At 43.7% G+C, this 16,078-nt stretch overlaps 1 protein-coding gene across 1 annotated transcript in view; it reads left to right on the forward strand.

The window, feature by feature from the left end:
* Positions 1-1,334: 1,334 nt before the first annotated feature.
* Positions 1,335-16,078, forward strand: part of LOC146021076 (UDP-glucuronosyltransferase 3A1-like) — a 35,776-nt gene continuing 21,032 nt past the window's right edge. The window contains exons 1-5 of the mRNA XM_083154880.1: positions 1,335-1,469; positions 1,911-2,025; positions 4,095-4,629; positions 5,722-5,953; positions 8,761-8,991. Coding sequence (XP_083011006.1) covers positions 1,340-1,469; positions 1,911-2,025; positions 4,095-4,629; positions 5,722-5,953; positions 8,761-8,991 — 1,243 coding nt within the window. The 5' untranslated portion in view covers positions 1,335-1,339. The remainder of the gene's footprint in view (positions 1,470-1,910; positions 2,026-4,094; positions 4,630-5,721; positions 5,954-8,760; positions 8,992-16,078) is intronic.

Consider the following 16,078-nt stretch of genomic DNA (forward strand, 5'->3'; position numbering starts at 1 on the left):
GGGGGGGCAGCATCAAGGCTGAATCTTAAAGCCCCGCCCCCAATCTACACAAACTCACGATTCACGACAATTTTTAATACTGATATTATTTTATTTTAAATATCATTAATCAATTTAAAGCAAAATAATCATAAAACAATTTTGAAGTGCACTTCTAATACAATAAAAAGGACACACAAGACTTACAACATGAAACCCATATAAAAAAATGACTTCTTAATATGAGACTATTATGAGGCAAATTAGAGGCTTTGGCTTTTATGGCTTTTTAGTATTGGGGTTAAGCAGATTTTTTAGCAAATGGACAAAACCATGTGCACTGTAGGTGAGGCAAATGTAACATGTACAGACATAAGTTAGGGGGAAATTAACTAAGATCGCCGACCACAGCTGATCCACGGTACAAACTGGTACGACGGGATCGGCCCGAAAATGCACCTGAGAATTCGACACCTATACTAAGCTGCAGAAGATTCATGTTTTCCAATGGTGACATCATTCGTATTTGGCTGCTGTGTTTCCCAGTAGCCAAATACGGACGAGCCTGAAGCATCACACGGATCATCCGGATCTGTGCGATGCTTCTCTGCGTAAAATTAATGAAAATAAATAAAAAGAAAACTGTCCCCCCCCCCCCACGAGCATAACCAGCCACGAGCTTATTAAACTGGTGCTGGTTACAGAAATAGAGGAGGAAAATTTTTGGGGCTCCCCTGTATTTCTTAAACCAGCACCGAGCTCTCTGCCCGAACCTGGTTACAAAAATTTGGGGGACAAAAAGAATAGGGGTCCCCCATATTTTTATAACCAGCACCAGGCTCCAATAGCTAGCGGTGTCATGCCACAGCCGGGGGGAACATTTTGCATTTTCCCTGGCTGGGTTCCTGGGGGAGTGGGGGCCCCCTCAATATAGGGGTCCCCCCCTCCAGGGCAATCCTGGCCTGGGTTGAAGCCCAGGGCTGTCCCCAGAGTACCTGGGAGTGGGTGCCGGGCTGATGCCACGAAAGTAAAAAAAAAAAAAGAAGTTAAAATAAGGTATTGGGTTTTATAGTAAAACTACAAGCCCAAGCAAGCCTCCCCCGCATGCTAGGACTTGGAGAGCCACAAGTCCCAGCATGCATGGAATTAATGGACCTTCTGGGACTTGTAGTCCCACTACGGAACCAGTGCCCAAAAAAAATCGGACACATATAATAAAGTAAAACTTATTTACATGCGCATTCCATAAATACTTACCTATAGATGCGCATGTTGTGAGTTTAACACAGGGGTTTTTGGCCGGCTCCCACCGAGTATTTGCATTATTATTTCATGTTTATTTCCAGTTATATCAATCTTAATGTATATTCTTCTTCCTTTCTTGTTAGGTGGAAGTCATTATCTGCTGATGGATGAAGTCTCCCGTGTTCTACATAACAATGGCCATGAAGTGCGAATGTTCCTCCAGTTCGGGGAGGGCATGCTCCCAGGTCAGGTTACAGGGGAATAGGTTATAGTGGTTTTTATAGGACCCGGATCAGACCGATCGCTGCTGTGCAAATTCACTCAGAAGTCGATGATCAGTACACTGCGCATGCGCCTGGGCTGCAATGTGTGTGCGCGACCCTTTCCAACAATGAAATCCTGCTAGTTTTCTCCTTCGCTAGCCATCCGTAACGTGATCGACAGGAAGACGGCTTCTGGGGGTGGTAACTGGCCGTTTAATGGGAGTGCCAGGAAAAATTATCGGGATCGTTTCTGACCATTCAGATTCGACTTTATAAAAGCCTTCGTAAATAGCGGCACTCCCCTATTCAATGCTGCTGTTTCAGACAGCATTGAATAGGGGAGTGCCGCTGTTTACGCCGGCGAAAATAGCGGTACAGATTGAACATCCCCCTAAATTACAATGTAGAATAATTCTATTTTAGGTTACACGTTGCCGCCCAGCCCTTATCCAGTCTCCACATATTCACTTGATGAGAAATACCTCAAGGACTACCAGAAGCTTTTTAAAGAGAAGCAGAAAGAATTTCTGACCGGCAGGTACGGTAACCTCTCCTTACAGGGTTTGTCTCCCATATCTTTATAGAGTTTATTTAGTGGATATGTAACATACCTCCCAACATTGAGCCAGAGGGAGGAGGGATGCTTTAGGCCAATATTTTGGGGATGTGGCAAGGGGCGTGGTCTATTGCCGCGAGACCACGGCCCGTTTTCACGGCTGTGGCGGCATGGCTAGCGGCTCTAGGAGCTGCTGGCTATGTCCCGAGCCCATCAGGCTGCAGGAATAGACGTTGTGTGCATGCTCACAGCGTCAATTCAGAGGGACAACTGCCCCCCCACCACGGGACACTGCCGGCCTCGGGCAGTGTGTGGGAATGTCCCCAAAAAACAGGAAATTCCCGCCAAAAGCGGGACAATTGGAAGTTATACTTTAATTATATTTAATGGTCTGCAGAACATAGTAGGGCCACTGCCAGTTATGTGGTGGTATCTGGTAACATTTATTTTTTTAATTATAAAATAAAATAAATATTTAAATAAAGGTTTGTTTTACTTTATTTTTTGGGGAAATTAGCAGTGCATGATTGTTTGTTATCTAAAAGATAATTCTTTACATTTTTGGGGTGATTCCAGCAGTACTGTTGCATTCACCGCGGGACTCTGGAGAGGTAAGTATAAAAAAATGGGTAAAAGGAGGTTGTGACAACTGATTCAGGTGCTCATGGTCATAGTAGGCATTTAATAAAAGGAATACATTTAATATTGATGAACAAGATCTAATATATTACACACACACACACACACACACACACACACACACACACACACACACACACACACACACACACACACACACACGGCACATTTGGGGTCCTTCAACATTAAGATGAAGCCCAGGATGGTGTTGGAGCCTATGACCCTGAGTGCCTGAATCAGTTTTCACAACCACCTTTTACCTTATTTATTTATACAAATGCCTAGAGCTGCCTAGTGTTGGCGCCGGCCCTGATTACAACTAGTGGCCCTGATGGCTGTAATAATGGCTGCTACCCTGTGTGGAGGACGGCAGTGACTGCGGGAACAGGTGCACAGTGGACACTTATCTCTACATTTACTAAAGCTTCTAAAAATATAAAGAGATAATGTTGCCCATAGCAACCAATCAGATTCTATCATTTTCTAGGATGCAACAGAGAAATGATAGACAGAATAAGATTGGTTGCTATGGGCAACATGCCCTCTTTTCATTTTTAGAAGCTTTAGAAAATTTACACCCGAGAGTTAAAAGAGGGAAAGTCTGGAACCATCAAGAGTGCTACAAAATAAGATGCATTAGTGGTAAGTAACCAACGGCAACAACCGTGGCTCTGTCAAAGGGTTGTGGTGGGAGGGGCTGGATTATGAGATAGATAGACAGTTAATAGGTCGACCCCAAAACATGCAATAGATCAACAGGGTGAAAATGTCGACATGGGAAAGGTTGAGTTTTTAACTCTTTTCTTGTGTCATTGTTGATAAACGTCGACATAGATCCCCAATTCGTGTGGCTTGCGAGCTTCGGGCTCGGTGCCTCACTATGCTCGGAATACTATTATAATCTCACTCTATGCCGACATGGATGGTGAAGGAAGAACATCCCGGTTTAAATAAAAAAACATAAATAACTCTATCTACTTTTTCATGTTGGCCTTTTGACCCTTGATTTATTGCATATTGACCTTTTAGGGTAGACCTATTGACTGTCTCTCTCTCTCTAGACACTGTAGATCTATCAAACGGAACCACTGGTGGAAGGTGGGGAACAAACATTAAGGATGTTTTTAGGGACTGATTTGTATTTTTTGTGAGAAAGGTTAAAAACTATGGTACTTATGTAATATCTGGACTCCCGTTTTTCTTATGAGACCGCGTCCCCTCGCGGGGCTCGCTGCGCTCACCACGCTTCAGGCACGGTGGCTCGCTGCGCTCGCCACACTATATAATATCAACTCCATGCGTAGTTGGATAGTAGGGGTATGAAAAAATGGGGTGCATTTAACATGGGAGCCCAGATAATACATAAGTACCAAAACTATCATCATCTTTATGTTATTCATCTTCACTTGCAGGAGTGGACTCCAGGTGATCCTCATGATAATGGGTGAACTGTCCTACCAGTGCAACATGACATTACACCAGTCCGATATCTTACACTTCCTAAGGAATGAGCACTTTGACATCGCTGTTGTAGACGCGTTTAACCCTTGCACTTTTCTGGTCTGTGAGAAGTTGGGGATTCCGTACATTGCCGTATTTCCATCGGGTTTTGCCAACTCCTTGCAGGTGGGAATTCCCACTCCACTGTCCTATGTTCCAATGTTCCATTCTCTGCTCACTGACCGCATGGATTTCTTTGGACGTTTGAAAAACACTTTCATGTTCTTGGCATCTCACATCACGTGGAAAAAAATCGACTCCCTGTTTGACGGTGTGATTGAAGAACATTTTCCGGTTGGGTCCAGACCATCCATAGCCGACCTGCACCTGAAAGCCGAGCTGTGGCTGTATAATGTAGACTTTACCGTTGAGTTTGCTCGGCCGCTTCTGCCTAACGTTCAGTATTTTGGAGGAATATTGGCCAAACCTGCAAAACCAGTATCGCAGGTGAGTATTACCTCTATGGACATAATATTAGCATCTTCAAATAATAATAAAATCACTTTTTGTTAGCATCTGGATGAACGGTTAACAGTCCTAAGGTCTACGGTGAGTTAGTCAACACCATGGGCCAAATGTAATTGCCTATGAGTTTGACATCCATTCGGGATGCCGGCCAACTTGGAGGTTTTTTTTAAAGGGGCAGTCAATAACAAAGCATGGTTTTGCCTGGAAAATGACTTCCCCTTTAAAAAAACCTCATAGTTTGGCCGGCATCCTGCATGGACGCCGAACTTGGAGGCTGTTCCAGATGGCCGCATGTGGTTGACATTAGCGTTAAAAAAAAATATTATTGAACTTTTTTATACTTTACCATCCACATGGACTTGATTGGGAAGGATAAAGTGTACCGAGCGTTGCGCTAGCGAGCTACGGTTGTGCTCATAATTTTACATACCCTAGCAGAATTTGTGATTTTCTGGCCATTTGTCAGAGAATATGAATAACACAATCTTTTCTTTCACTCATGGTTAGTGGTTGGGTGAAGCCATTTATTGTCAAGCAACTGGATTTTGTTTACTCTTTTCAAATCATAATGACAACAGAAACTACCCAAATGACCGCGAGTGGCTCAATGATATTGAGGTCAGGAGACTGAGATGGCCACTCCAGAACCTTCACTTTATTCTGCTGTAGCCAATGACAGGTCGACTTGCCCTTGTGTTTTGGATCATCTGCAATTTTAAGCATCATCTGGATTTACCACAAAATGACTGCAGCCGATTACTGCAATGGTTTCGCCATTTCTGATGCCAAAGCAGCCCCCTATAGGATTTCCTTTTGGACCCCATTTCCAGCAATAGCCTTTTGCTAAATTCAGGTGAAATTTTTGTTTCAACTGTTTCAGTTAAATATGCGAAATAAAGTGACCGGAATGCACAAGCAGCTTCTGCTGATTAAAATGACATGTGGCATGTATATATTCAGTGTGACTGTGGCTGTATCTGCATAAGAAATGGAATTTTACAGTGTTTCTCTGGATGGCACTGGTTGTACGGGAAATATCTGTGCCGTAAGCTCTATGTTCTGTCTGTGCAGGAACTGGAAGACTTTATAGCACAGTCCGGGGAGTCTGGCTTTATTGTAGTGACGCTGGGCTCTATGATATCCTCACTCCCTCTAGTGGAGTTTGTAAAGGAGATGAATGCTGGATTTGCTAAAGTCCCACAGAAGGTTATCTGGAGATTCCAGAGATCAGAATGGCCGGAAGAGGTAGAAATTGCTCCTAATGTGAAACTCATGGACTGGCTGTCCCAGAACGATCTCTTAGGTGAGAATCCTGTAGCATTACCCAACACAAACATACCTAGATATCTACCTACTTGTGTTGGATAATGAGAAGACATTACGCCCAGGGCCCGGAGTAAGGTTTGGGGGGCCCAGGGAAAGGGTGGTATATTAGATTGTACATACCTTTCAACATGGCACATTACAGGAGGGACAAATGCTCTCTATCTGGACTTCCCTCTTAATATACTGTATGAATGGCATTACTTGTGTTGAACTATTTAATTGATAATAAAAGCATTTCAGCACAGGTGGTTGCAATCATAAATTAAGAGGAAAGTCCAGGTAGAGAGCATTTGTCACTACTGCAGGGCTGCCATCAGGAATTTGGGGGCCCGGGACTCATTTCCAGTCCAGGCCCTGGTGTCTCCCCCCCCCCCCCCCCCCTCCTCCTCACTTGAATTACTGTAACCCGGCTCCTGCTCCCCCACCTCCTCTTCCCCTGAGCTGCAGCCTGGAGGTTCCTGAGCTCAGACTTCTTCAAACTCAGGATGCCGGTGCCCAAGAGCACAGAGGGGGGCCGAGGATACAGTATCCCCTGCGTGCCACCCATAATCTGGCTATGATTACACCCAGTAATAGCAAAATACAATTATGCTGCTTTCAGACCGCATAACTGGCTTTGACCCTGTATTTGAAAACGTTTCCAAAAACGGGTCTGCCAGGTAAAAGCCCTTTCACACCGCATCTCTTAAACAGTAAATTACCGTTTAAGTGCCGTTTTTTTGGCACTGGCAGACCCGTTTTTGGAAACTTTCCAGTGCTGTGAATATTTAATGAGCGCTCATTAAATATTCACTGCGCTGAATTTAGGACCCAGCTCATTGGCTGGGTCCTAAATACCGTTTCAGACCTGATTTTGATGCCAAAATACCGGGTCTGAAATGGGTAGGACCCTCCATTTTAACCGTTTTACAAAAGCGGCTTTTGTAAAACGGTAAAGTGGTCCTGCACCTTTCAAAAATCGGCAAAATACCGGTTTTTAAGTGCAGTCTGAAAGGGGCAATATTAGTTCTTGAGCCAGAACTACCATGGTAGTAGGGGAGGAAACTGCTACAGAGCTGGGGTGAAGAGGCACCTACCTTATCATAGCCCCATGCATAAGCCATGGTACAGGAGACATTTTCTCTTCTCTGTGTTACTGCAGCTCCCTCTACTGGTTGGTTTTGGCTAATGTCATAGTAACCTATAGGAAGCAGCATGCATCTTGCACAAGTCACATCCTTCTTTTTGGTTACTATAAGTCCGATTCAGACCTGATCGAAGGGCTGCAAATTTTGCAGCCCTGATATCCGTTAGCCGCTGCCCTGCCACACTGAAAACCTGAGGAGTCTGTGCACGGCTGCGAATGCCATCGCAGCCATGCAAATAAGGGGAAAATCGGTACTTATGTAATATCTGGACTCCCGTTTTTCTTATGAGACCGCGTTCCCCTCGCTGCGCTCGCTGCGCTCGCCACGCTTCGGGCGCGGTGGCTCGCTGCGCTCGCCACACTATATAAAATCAACTCCATGCGTAGCTGGATAGTAGGGGTATGAAAAAATGGGGTGCATTTAACATGGGAGTCCAGATAATACATAAGTACAGGAAAATCTATTAGAATTCATTCACCAACAAAAGAATTCCCCCCACCCCCTCTGTGTGCTGCACCGCGTAAGTTAAGTCATACTAGGTGCTGTGATGCCCATGGGGAGTGAGGGGCATCTGCTTACGTCCGGCCCACCTGCGTTTTTCTGCGGCACTCCGGGAAAATGCTGGGGTGACTGCCACCCCCACATACATCTGGCGGCTGTCAATCATCTTGCAAATGGGGGTTTGTTCTCAGAGGGACCTCCACATTCGTACAGTGTACCGTGCGCATGTGCGGTCTTTCGATAATCGTCAGGGCTGCGAATTTGAGCCTTATGTAAGGGTCTGAATTAGGCCCTATGACAGCAACCACTGATCACTACAGGAAGATTTAGGGGTAGATGTATGAAGCAGAGATAAGGGAGAAGAAGTGAGCCAGAGGAGAAGTGGCCCATGCCAACCAATCAGCACTGAAGTAACATCTATAATTTGCATAATATAAAATTATACAGAGCAGCTGATTGGTTGCCATGGGCCACTCCTCCTCTGGCTCACTTCTCCTCCCTTATCACTGCTTTATACATCAACCCCAATGTAAGACAAAAGGAAGTGAAATATTATCTGCATCCCAATTGCTGCTCCATGGGTTTTGACAGTCAGCACATATATCCCAACTTTATAACTGTCCCATTCAGGACTTATTCAGGGGGCACAGCATTACAGGACAATGAGCCCATTATCATCAATATGGCGGCACGGCCTAGGGATGGCCATCGGTTTGCTAACTAACAATGGTTGCCATCGATGGGGAAACGGCAAGTCATGAAATATGTCATGGTTGTCACTGTTTTTCAGCGAATGGACTGCGGGCCAATCACAGCGTATGGGCAAAGCTTTTGGGGGTGTTGAGTGATGGAGCTATTCTCTGTGTCCAGGCACCTTAAAAAGTGCCATAGATTGAGAAAAAACATCTGGTATTTTCCCATGGATGGCAAAACAATTTGACATCGGCATGCTGGCAAGCCCCCAGTCCTTCTGCCTACCGTGAATAGATGCTGTGAGCATGTGTAGAAATACTGTACTGCATAAGGCCAACTATCATCCAACCATCCAACTAGTGTTTATTTGCTGTTGAGTTTATTATCAGCGATGATCTGTAATTATTTAGGAACCTCCATAACACATTTTTTGGTGTAAATTCCATGTTATGATTTATTACAGGACACCCCAAAATCCGTCTTTTGGTGACACATGGAGGACTGAATAGTCTGAATGAGGCAGTATACCACGGAGTTCCTGTTGTGGGGATTCCACTTTTTGGGGACCAGCGTGAAAACATGATCCGAGTTAAAGAAAAAAACATGGGAAAATTTATCCTACCTGATCAACTGAAGTCTGAAAACTTTGCACAAACTATTCTTGAAGTAATAGAAAATGAAAGGTACAATACATGTGAATATTTGTTCCTTCCTACCAGCAAGGCTGGTAGGCATAATTGCCTTTGAGTGTCCTGAGTCATCAAAGGCAGAGCCCTTCTTCTCTCGTCAGCACCGCCCCCATATGGTGGCGGCACAGTGGATGAACAGAGAGGAGAGGTAGACATGGCGGGGACATAGAGGAGAGGTAGACACATCGGGGACATAGAGGAGAGGTAGACATGGCGGGAACATAGAGGAGAGGTAGACACATCGGGGACATAGAGGTGAGGTAGACACAGTGGGGACATCGAGGAGAGGTAGACACGGCGGGGAAATAGAGGAGAGGTAGACATGGTGGGGACATAAAAAAAAGCAGTTACCAAGGTAACTGAAGGAGCGCCTGTATGAGTTGTTACTGCTAGCAGCTGTCAAAAAAGGGGTTGTCAATCCCTATAGAAAATGCAATGGTTAGGATGGGGGGAGACAGCGCTTACATTGATGACAAAATAAGGTAAATTGTAAAAAGCAATTTAATAGTACAATACACATGCAAATTGATAAAATATAATAAAAGGCACACAAAGGTGGGGGAAGGGAAGGGAAATTTGGAAGCTGCAACCACTTGATGTATTCACCTTTTGAAAGTCCACAGTTCAGTGTGTGACTAGGAGATGAAAAGGAGAGGAATGACCTCTATGCCTGGCCAAAGCGGTGTCTCGCTGCTACTTCCTCCAATTTAGTGTTGGGGGTAACAGTCCTCCCAGTTGGAATATCAGAAGTAAAGGTGGAGTATCCGCAGGGTAACCCCGGGTGGGTGTTTAGATAGGCTGGCTTGCCTTCCAATGGATGTTAACCTCACTCCGGTCGATTGGCTGTAGGTGAAGGCAAAGCTGGGTCTCCTGTCAACTTGGTAGGTGGTCGGTGATAGTGGCTGGATGGCAGCAGGGGTAGGTGGGCAATCAGGGTGCCTGGGCCAACGCGTTTCGCCGCTAAGAGCAGCTTTTTCAAGGTGGTTATTAGTAGGCACGGGTGGGGGTATATATACCTGAAGTAATGGGTCAGGCAGGTACACCTGTGTGCAAACAATTAACTTAACATTGTTAAGAAACCATTAAAAACATACCTTAATAGGAGCAGGAGACAAAGCTTAGTATATATGAAGTATGTAGATGTAGAAACGAGTATTGCTTACATGTTAAAACTGTTATTTAGTCTGAAGTGCTCCGACCGGCGTCATGGGACTTCCGGTTACGCACTTCCGGTATTCGCGTGGAGCGCATGTGGAACGCACAGCGCTGTTAGAACAGTGCTGTGCGAATACTGAAACGGAGAGGTACACCATAGTATATGGTGTAATAGAGCGTGGGTAATAAGTGATAGTTGTGTACGCATATTAAATAGCCGCACTGGAGATGTATGGCTATTAGGAAGCATTATGTTATGGCGGGTGCAACCAGGAACAGTGTCCCTTATTTGAGGGGAAACAAAGCTCTTCCTCTTTAGGGGCCTGATTCAGCTAGTTATCACATGCAATCCACTCGAAGTGAGGAACAAACTGGGACTTTATATAAAGCATACAATATCAACACTTATATATTGAGATTTAAGCAAGTGCTAACAAATAGTGGTAAATAGCGTTATCTAATAGATTGTAGTTAAATTATATGTAGATAGGAGCAGGTGCACGTACATATATTATCGGATACAGAAAAGAACAAATAATTATCATAATTGGTACATAGCAGAAAAATTATTATTAATATACAATATCATATATCATAAATAATATTGGTGATATAATCTGGTGTCCATAGAGAGATAATGGGAAAAGATTATATTTTTACTCAGATTGTACTTTTACTCAGGTGACAGAAATGACAAAAGTAACAACAAATATGGAGCAATCTTGAATACTCAAAATTATTGCTGATGAGATAAAAAAATAATAATAACAAAATAAAAATAATAATAATAGAATAATATAATAATAATAATAAATAAATGAATAAAACATGCAAAGGTAGAGAGGAAATCCTATAGGCATATTTGTATGAGGTAACCATAATAAAGGAAAGAAAAAGGAAAAATATGCAATAAAATTATACTATAATACAGAATTCAGTTCGACTGCCTCGTTTAGGCCCTCCGGATGAATGGTGTGTAGTTGGAACATCCAAAAGACCTCTTGCTTACTAAGCTTTTTGAACCTGTCACCACCTCGGTGGGTTTTAGATACGGATTCCAAGCCAATTATACTCAGTCCCCTAGGGTCACCTGCGTGGACTTCTGCAAAATGTCTTGGTATGCTGTGTGTAGAGATCTGTTTTTTTATGTTTCTGCGGTGCTCCAGAAAGCGTGCTTTGAAGGCTCGTGTAGTACGGCCTACGTATCCTAAGCCGCAAGGACATTGTAAAAAAGTATATTGCATATTTGGTATTACAATTAATAAAGGTATCGATTTTATATTGTTTACCTTCCCTATTCACAATCTCATAGTTCGATTTTTTTGGGATATGGTTACAGGTGATGCACCTATTGGCCCCACATTTGTAAAAACCTTTTTGTTTTTGCCCTAACCAGATGGTAGTGGGTATCTCAGTAGAGGTGTCCTTGATGGGTTTTAGAAAACTAGGAGCTAACATGTTTTTTAGTGAGCGATTCTTTTTAAATACGAAGCGGGGATTGGTGGGTAATAAGTCTACTAACAGGGGGTCTTGCTTAAGGATGTTGTAGTTTTTATCTATGATTTTACGGATTGCCGTAGAATGTGTATTGAAAGTGGAGATGAACATGACTTGGCTCTGATTAGAATTGGCATCTCCCTCTTTCTGGCTTTTATTTTTATTTTTATTTTGATACTTTAGAAGGTTCTTTCTATCCAGAGTTAATACTTCAGAGAGGGACTGATCAATTAGAGCTTTTGGGTAGCCCCTTTGTAGAAAGGACATTTTCATGTCCTCTGCTTGTTGGTTAAAGGATTTTGAGTCGGAGCAGTTCCTATACAGTCTAAGGAACTGTCCCTTAGGTATACCCTTCTTCCAGGGGGGGTAATGAGCACTACTATAGTGTAGGTAGGCGTTTGCACCAACTTCCTTAATGTAGTTGGAGGTGATAATAGTGTCACCTTCAGCCACGAGGGTCACATCCAGGAAGGAAATCCGCCTGGGATCAAGGTGGTGAGTGAAGGATAAATTATAGGGGTTGGTATTAAGGTGATCAACAAAAGAAAGTGCTATGGTGGGGGTCCCATCCCAAATAATAAACAGGTCATCGATGTAACGGCCATAGAGAACCAGGTTCGCCCCGAAGGGGCCGTCCCAAATTAGATGTTGCTCCACCTCCCCCATATAGAGGTTGGCGTAACTCGGAGCGAACCTGGTCCCCATGGCCGTCCCCATCACCTGCAAGAAAAAAGTGTCTTGAAACAAAAAATAGTTGTGCTCTAGAATGTAACTAATAGAATCTGTGATAAAACGCTGGTGTTTCTCCCCCAGGTCCCCATCAGACACCAGTCTCCTGGCTATAACTTCCCTACCAAGTTTGTGAGGGATGTTCGAGTATAAACTCGCAACATCTAAAGTGAGAAATGAATATGAATTTTTCCATTGAATATTTTGAACTAATTGTAAAAAGTGAATGGTGTCTTTGATGTGGAACCTGAGGGTAGAAACCCTTGGCTGAAGAAAGGAATCAACATAAAAGGAGAGGTTGGAAGAAAGTGAATTGATACCAGAAATAATAGGTCGACCCGGGGGTGAAGTGAGGGACTTGTGAATTTTGGGGAGGTGATAGTAAATGGGAGTGAGGGGATGTTCGCAGAAAAGAAAGCGGAGTTCATCCCTGGAGATGACCCCATCGCTGAATGCATTTTTCAATAGTTCGAAGAGCATAGAACTAAATTCTTTAGTAGGGTCCTTATCAAGGGTTGTGTAGAAATTGGGATCGTAGAGCTGTCTATTAGCCTCCAGGATATAATCCTGGCGGTCCTGAATAACTATCCCTCCCCCTTTGTCGGCCTCTCTTATTATCACTGAGGTATCTTTCATCATTTTCTTGAGGGCCTGTTGTTCATTTCTTTTAAGGTTGGATTTTTTTAACTCTATTTTGGGGTTAATGTTCTGGCACATATTTTTAAAATCGCCCAGAGTGGTCTTATAAAATGATTCAACATTAGACCCCTTGGATTTTAGGGGATAAAAATCCGATTTTAGTTTAAATTTTTCCCTAGAAATATCGTAAATTTTTGTGGGTTCCGGATTTTCGGACCCAATTTCCTCAAGCAGCTCCGTAAGGGCTGCGAGGGCTGGCGCATCCCCTTGATCAAGTATAATAGCCGCCGCTTCGTCCTTATTTTTATAAAGAATTTGGCGCGCAAAATACCTTTTCCGGCAGAGTCCTCTGATAAACCTATTCAGTTCGACGAAAAGGTCGAATATATTGGGGGGTGCTGTTGGGGAATATTTTAACCCTTTTTCGAGGAGTGTTATTTCTGATGGTGAGAGAATTTTAGATGAGATGTTAAAAACTGACTGTTTTTTGCTAAATTTAGTCTTTAGTTTCTTCTGTCTCTCCTTTTTTCCCCCGCTTCTCCCTCGGAGTCGTAACTTCTTCCCCTTTTGGGGGTTCCTAAGTTTGGTTCCCTGTGCGGGTTGGACTCCCCTTGTGCTAGGTGTCTCTGGTCTAAAAAAACCTCCTCCTGTTCTGTTCGCTGATTTCTAGTAGGCAATGGGTTTTTTGGGCGTGCTCCCAGAGATCTTGTCTCTTGTGTAGTGGGGGGATTTGTTCTTTCCCTTTGCATTAAGGGACAGTTGGTATTATAGATAATTTGGCGATGTTTATCGAGGGTCTGTGAATCGGGCTGAACTCGGTATCTTCGTGAATAATCACCTGAGTACTTCCTCCCTGAATAATTTTGTTTTGAGAAGGATTTTTTCCTATATTGTTGTCTCTCCGGAAACCGTCTCACGGAAGAGATAGGTATATAATTGGGGTCCGTATCCTCTCTCTTATTTCTATTTTTATCTTTATCCCTATAGGACCTCACTGTACCATGTTTATAATCCTCTAAATCTCTTCTGAATTTTTTACTTTTCATTTCAACCACAGATTGTTCAAACTTTTTTTTCTTATCGTTTGTGCTCTCATCTCTCTCTTTATACTCCTTGGTCTGCTTGTATGCATCCATTTTGAGTTTTAATTTATTTATTTCTTCTATTGTCTTATCCGCCTGTATCTTCCTATACCTAATCACTACTTTCATGAGTTCAATTGAACATCTGTCCAAAGTTTGTTCCCATTCATTTTGGAATTCAGACTCCGGCTGGAAAATAGAGGGTTTGAACTAGAGATGTGCGGGCTCGGATATCAGAGATCCGAGCCCCCACGGACGTCATCATTCCGAGCCCGATTCCGAGCAGCGCTCGGAGATTCCCGCCTGACTCGGTCCGTCCGCGTGATTAGAACGTCATCTCCCGGCGTCGGATTTCGCGAGGCTTTATAAGCAGCTGCCGCGCCCCCGCCATCTTCACTCCAGTTAAGTAGTGGGTTGGGAGAGGGTGTGTTGGTGCTGCTGCTGGGGCTTAAACTTGAGCTTGTCCTTGAGCTTTTGCAATCGCTGGTGCTGTCTCTCAGTGCTGCTGTGTAGTAGTCTAACTGTGTACTTGTAGTACTACTGTCTCCTCTGTGCGGTCTACCTCTGGTGTGCTGTGCTGCCTGTAATTGATTATTTTATTTGCTGGGGCTGTCTCCCTCAGTGCTGCTGTGTACTCTGTTCTCAGCTTAGGACAACAGTCTAACTGTGTACTTGTAGTACTACTGTCTCCTCTGTGCGGTCTACCTCTGGTGAACTGTGCTGTAATTAATTATTTTATTTGCTAGGGCTGTCTCCCTCAGTGCTGCTGTGTACTATGTTCTCCTCTGCTTAGGAGAACAGTCTAACTGTGTACCTGCCTGTAGTACTGTCTCCTCTGTGCTGAGGCATACCTCTGGTGCTGTGCTGTGCCATTTATTATATATATAATTATTAATTAATTATATTAAATATAAATATATATATAGTCCACTGGTGCTGCACTGCTGCCTGCACTGAATCTGCCAGTCTGGCGGTCTGTGGTCTGGGGCTCACTGGCTAATAAATAATTAAATACTGCCTGCCTAATAAATAATTAAATACTGCCGTATATCTCTACCTTTGTGGTCTGGGGCTCACTGCCTATACTGCCGTATGTACCGTCTGGTCTGGGGCTCACTGGCTAATAAATAATTAAATACTGCTGTATATCTCTACCTTTGTGGTCTGGGGCTCACTGGCTATACTGCCGTATGTACCGTCTGGTCTGGGGCTCACTGGCTAATAAATAATTAAATACTGCCTGCCTAATAAATAATTAAATACTGCCGTATATCTCTACCTTTGTGGTCTGGGGGTCACTGGCTATACTGCCGTATGTACCGTCTGGTCTGGGGCTCACTGGTTAATAAATAATTAAATACTGCCTGCCTAATAAATAATTAAATACTGCCGTATATCTCTACCTTTGTGGTCTGGGGCTCACTGCCTATACTGCCGTATGTACCGTCTGGTCTGGGGCTCACTGGCTAATAAATAATTAAATACTGCCGTATATCTCTACCTTTGTGGTCTGGGGCTCACTGGCTATACTGCCGTATGTACCGTCTGGTCTGGGGCTCACTGGCTAATAAATAATTAAATACTGCCTGCCTAATAAATAATTAAATACTGCCGTATATCTCTACCTTTGTGGTCTGGGGGTCACTGGCTATACTGCCGTATGTACCGTCTGGTCTGGGGCTCACTGGTTAATAAATAATTAAATACTGCCTGCCTAATAAATAATTAAATACTGCCGTATATCTCTACCTTTGTGGTCTGGGGCTCACTGCCTATACTGCCGTATGTACCGTCTGGTCTGGGGCTCACTGGCTAATAAATAATTAAATACTGCCGTATATCTCTACCTTTGTGGTCTGGGGCTCACTGGCTATACTGCCGTATGTACCGTCTGGTCTGGGGCTCACTGGCTAATAAATAATTAAATACTACCGTATATCTCTACCTTTGTGGTCTGGGGCTCACTGGCTATACTGCCGTATGTACCGTC

Source organism: Crinia signifera, chromosome 1 (genome assembly GCF_055691185.1).
Source record: "Crinia signifera chromosome 1, ASM5569118v1, whole genome shotgun sequence".
Taxonomy (NCBI): domain Eukaryota; kingdom Metazoa; phylum Chordata; class Amphibia; order Anura; family Myobatrachidae; genus Crinia; species Crinia signifera.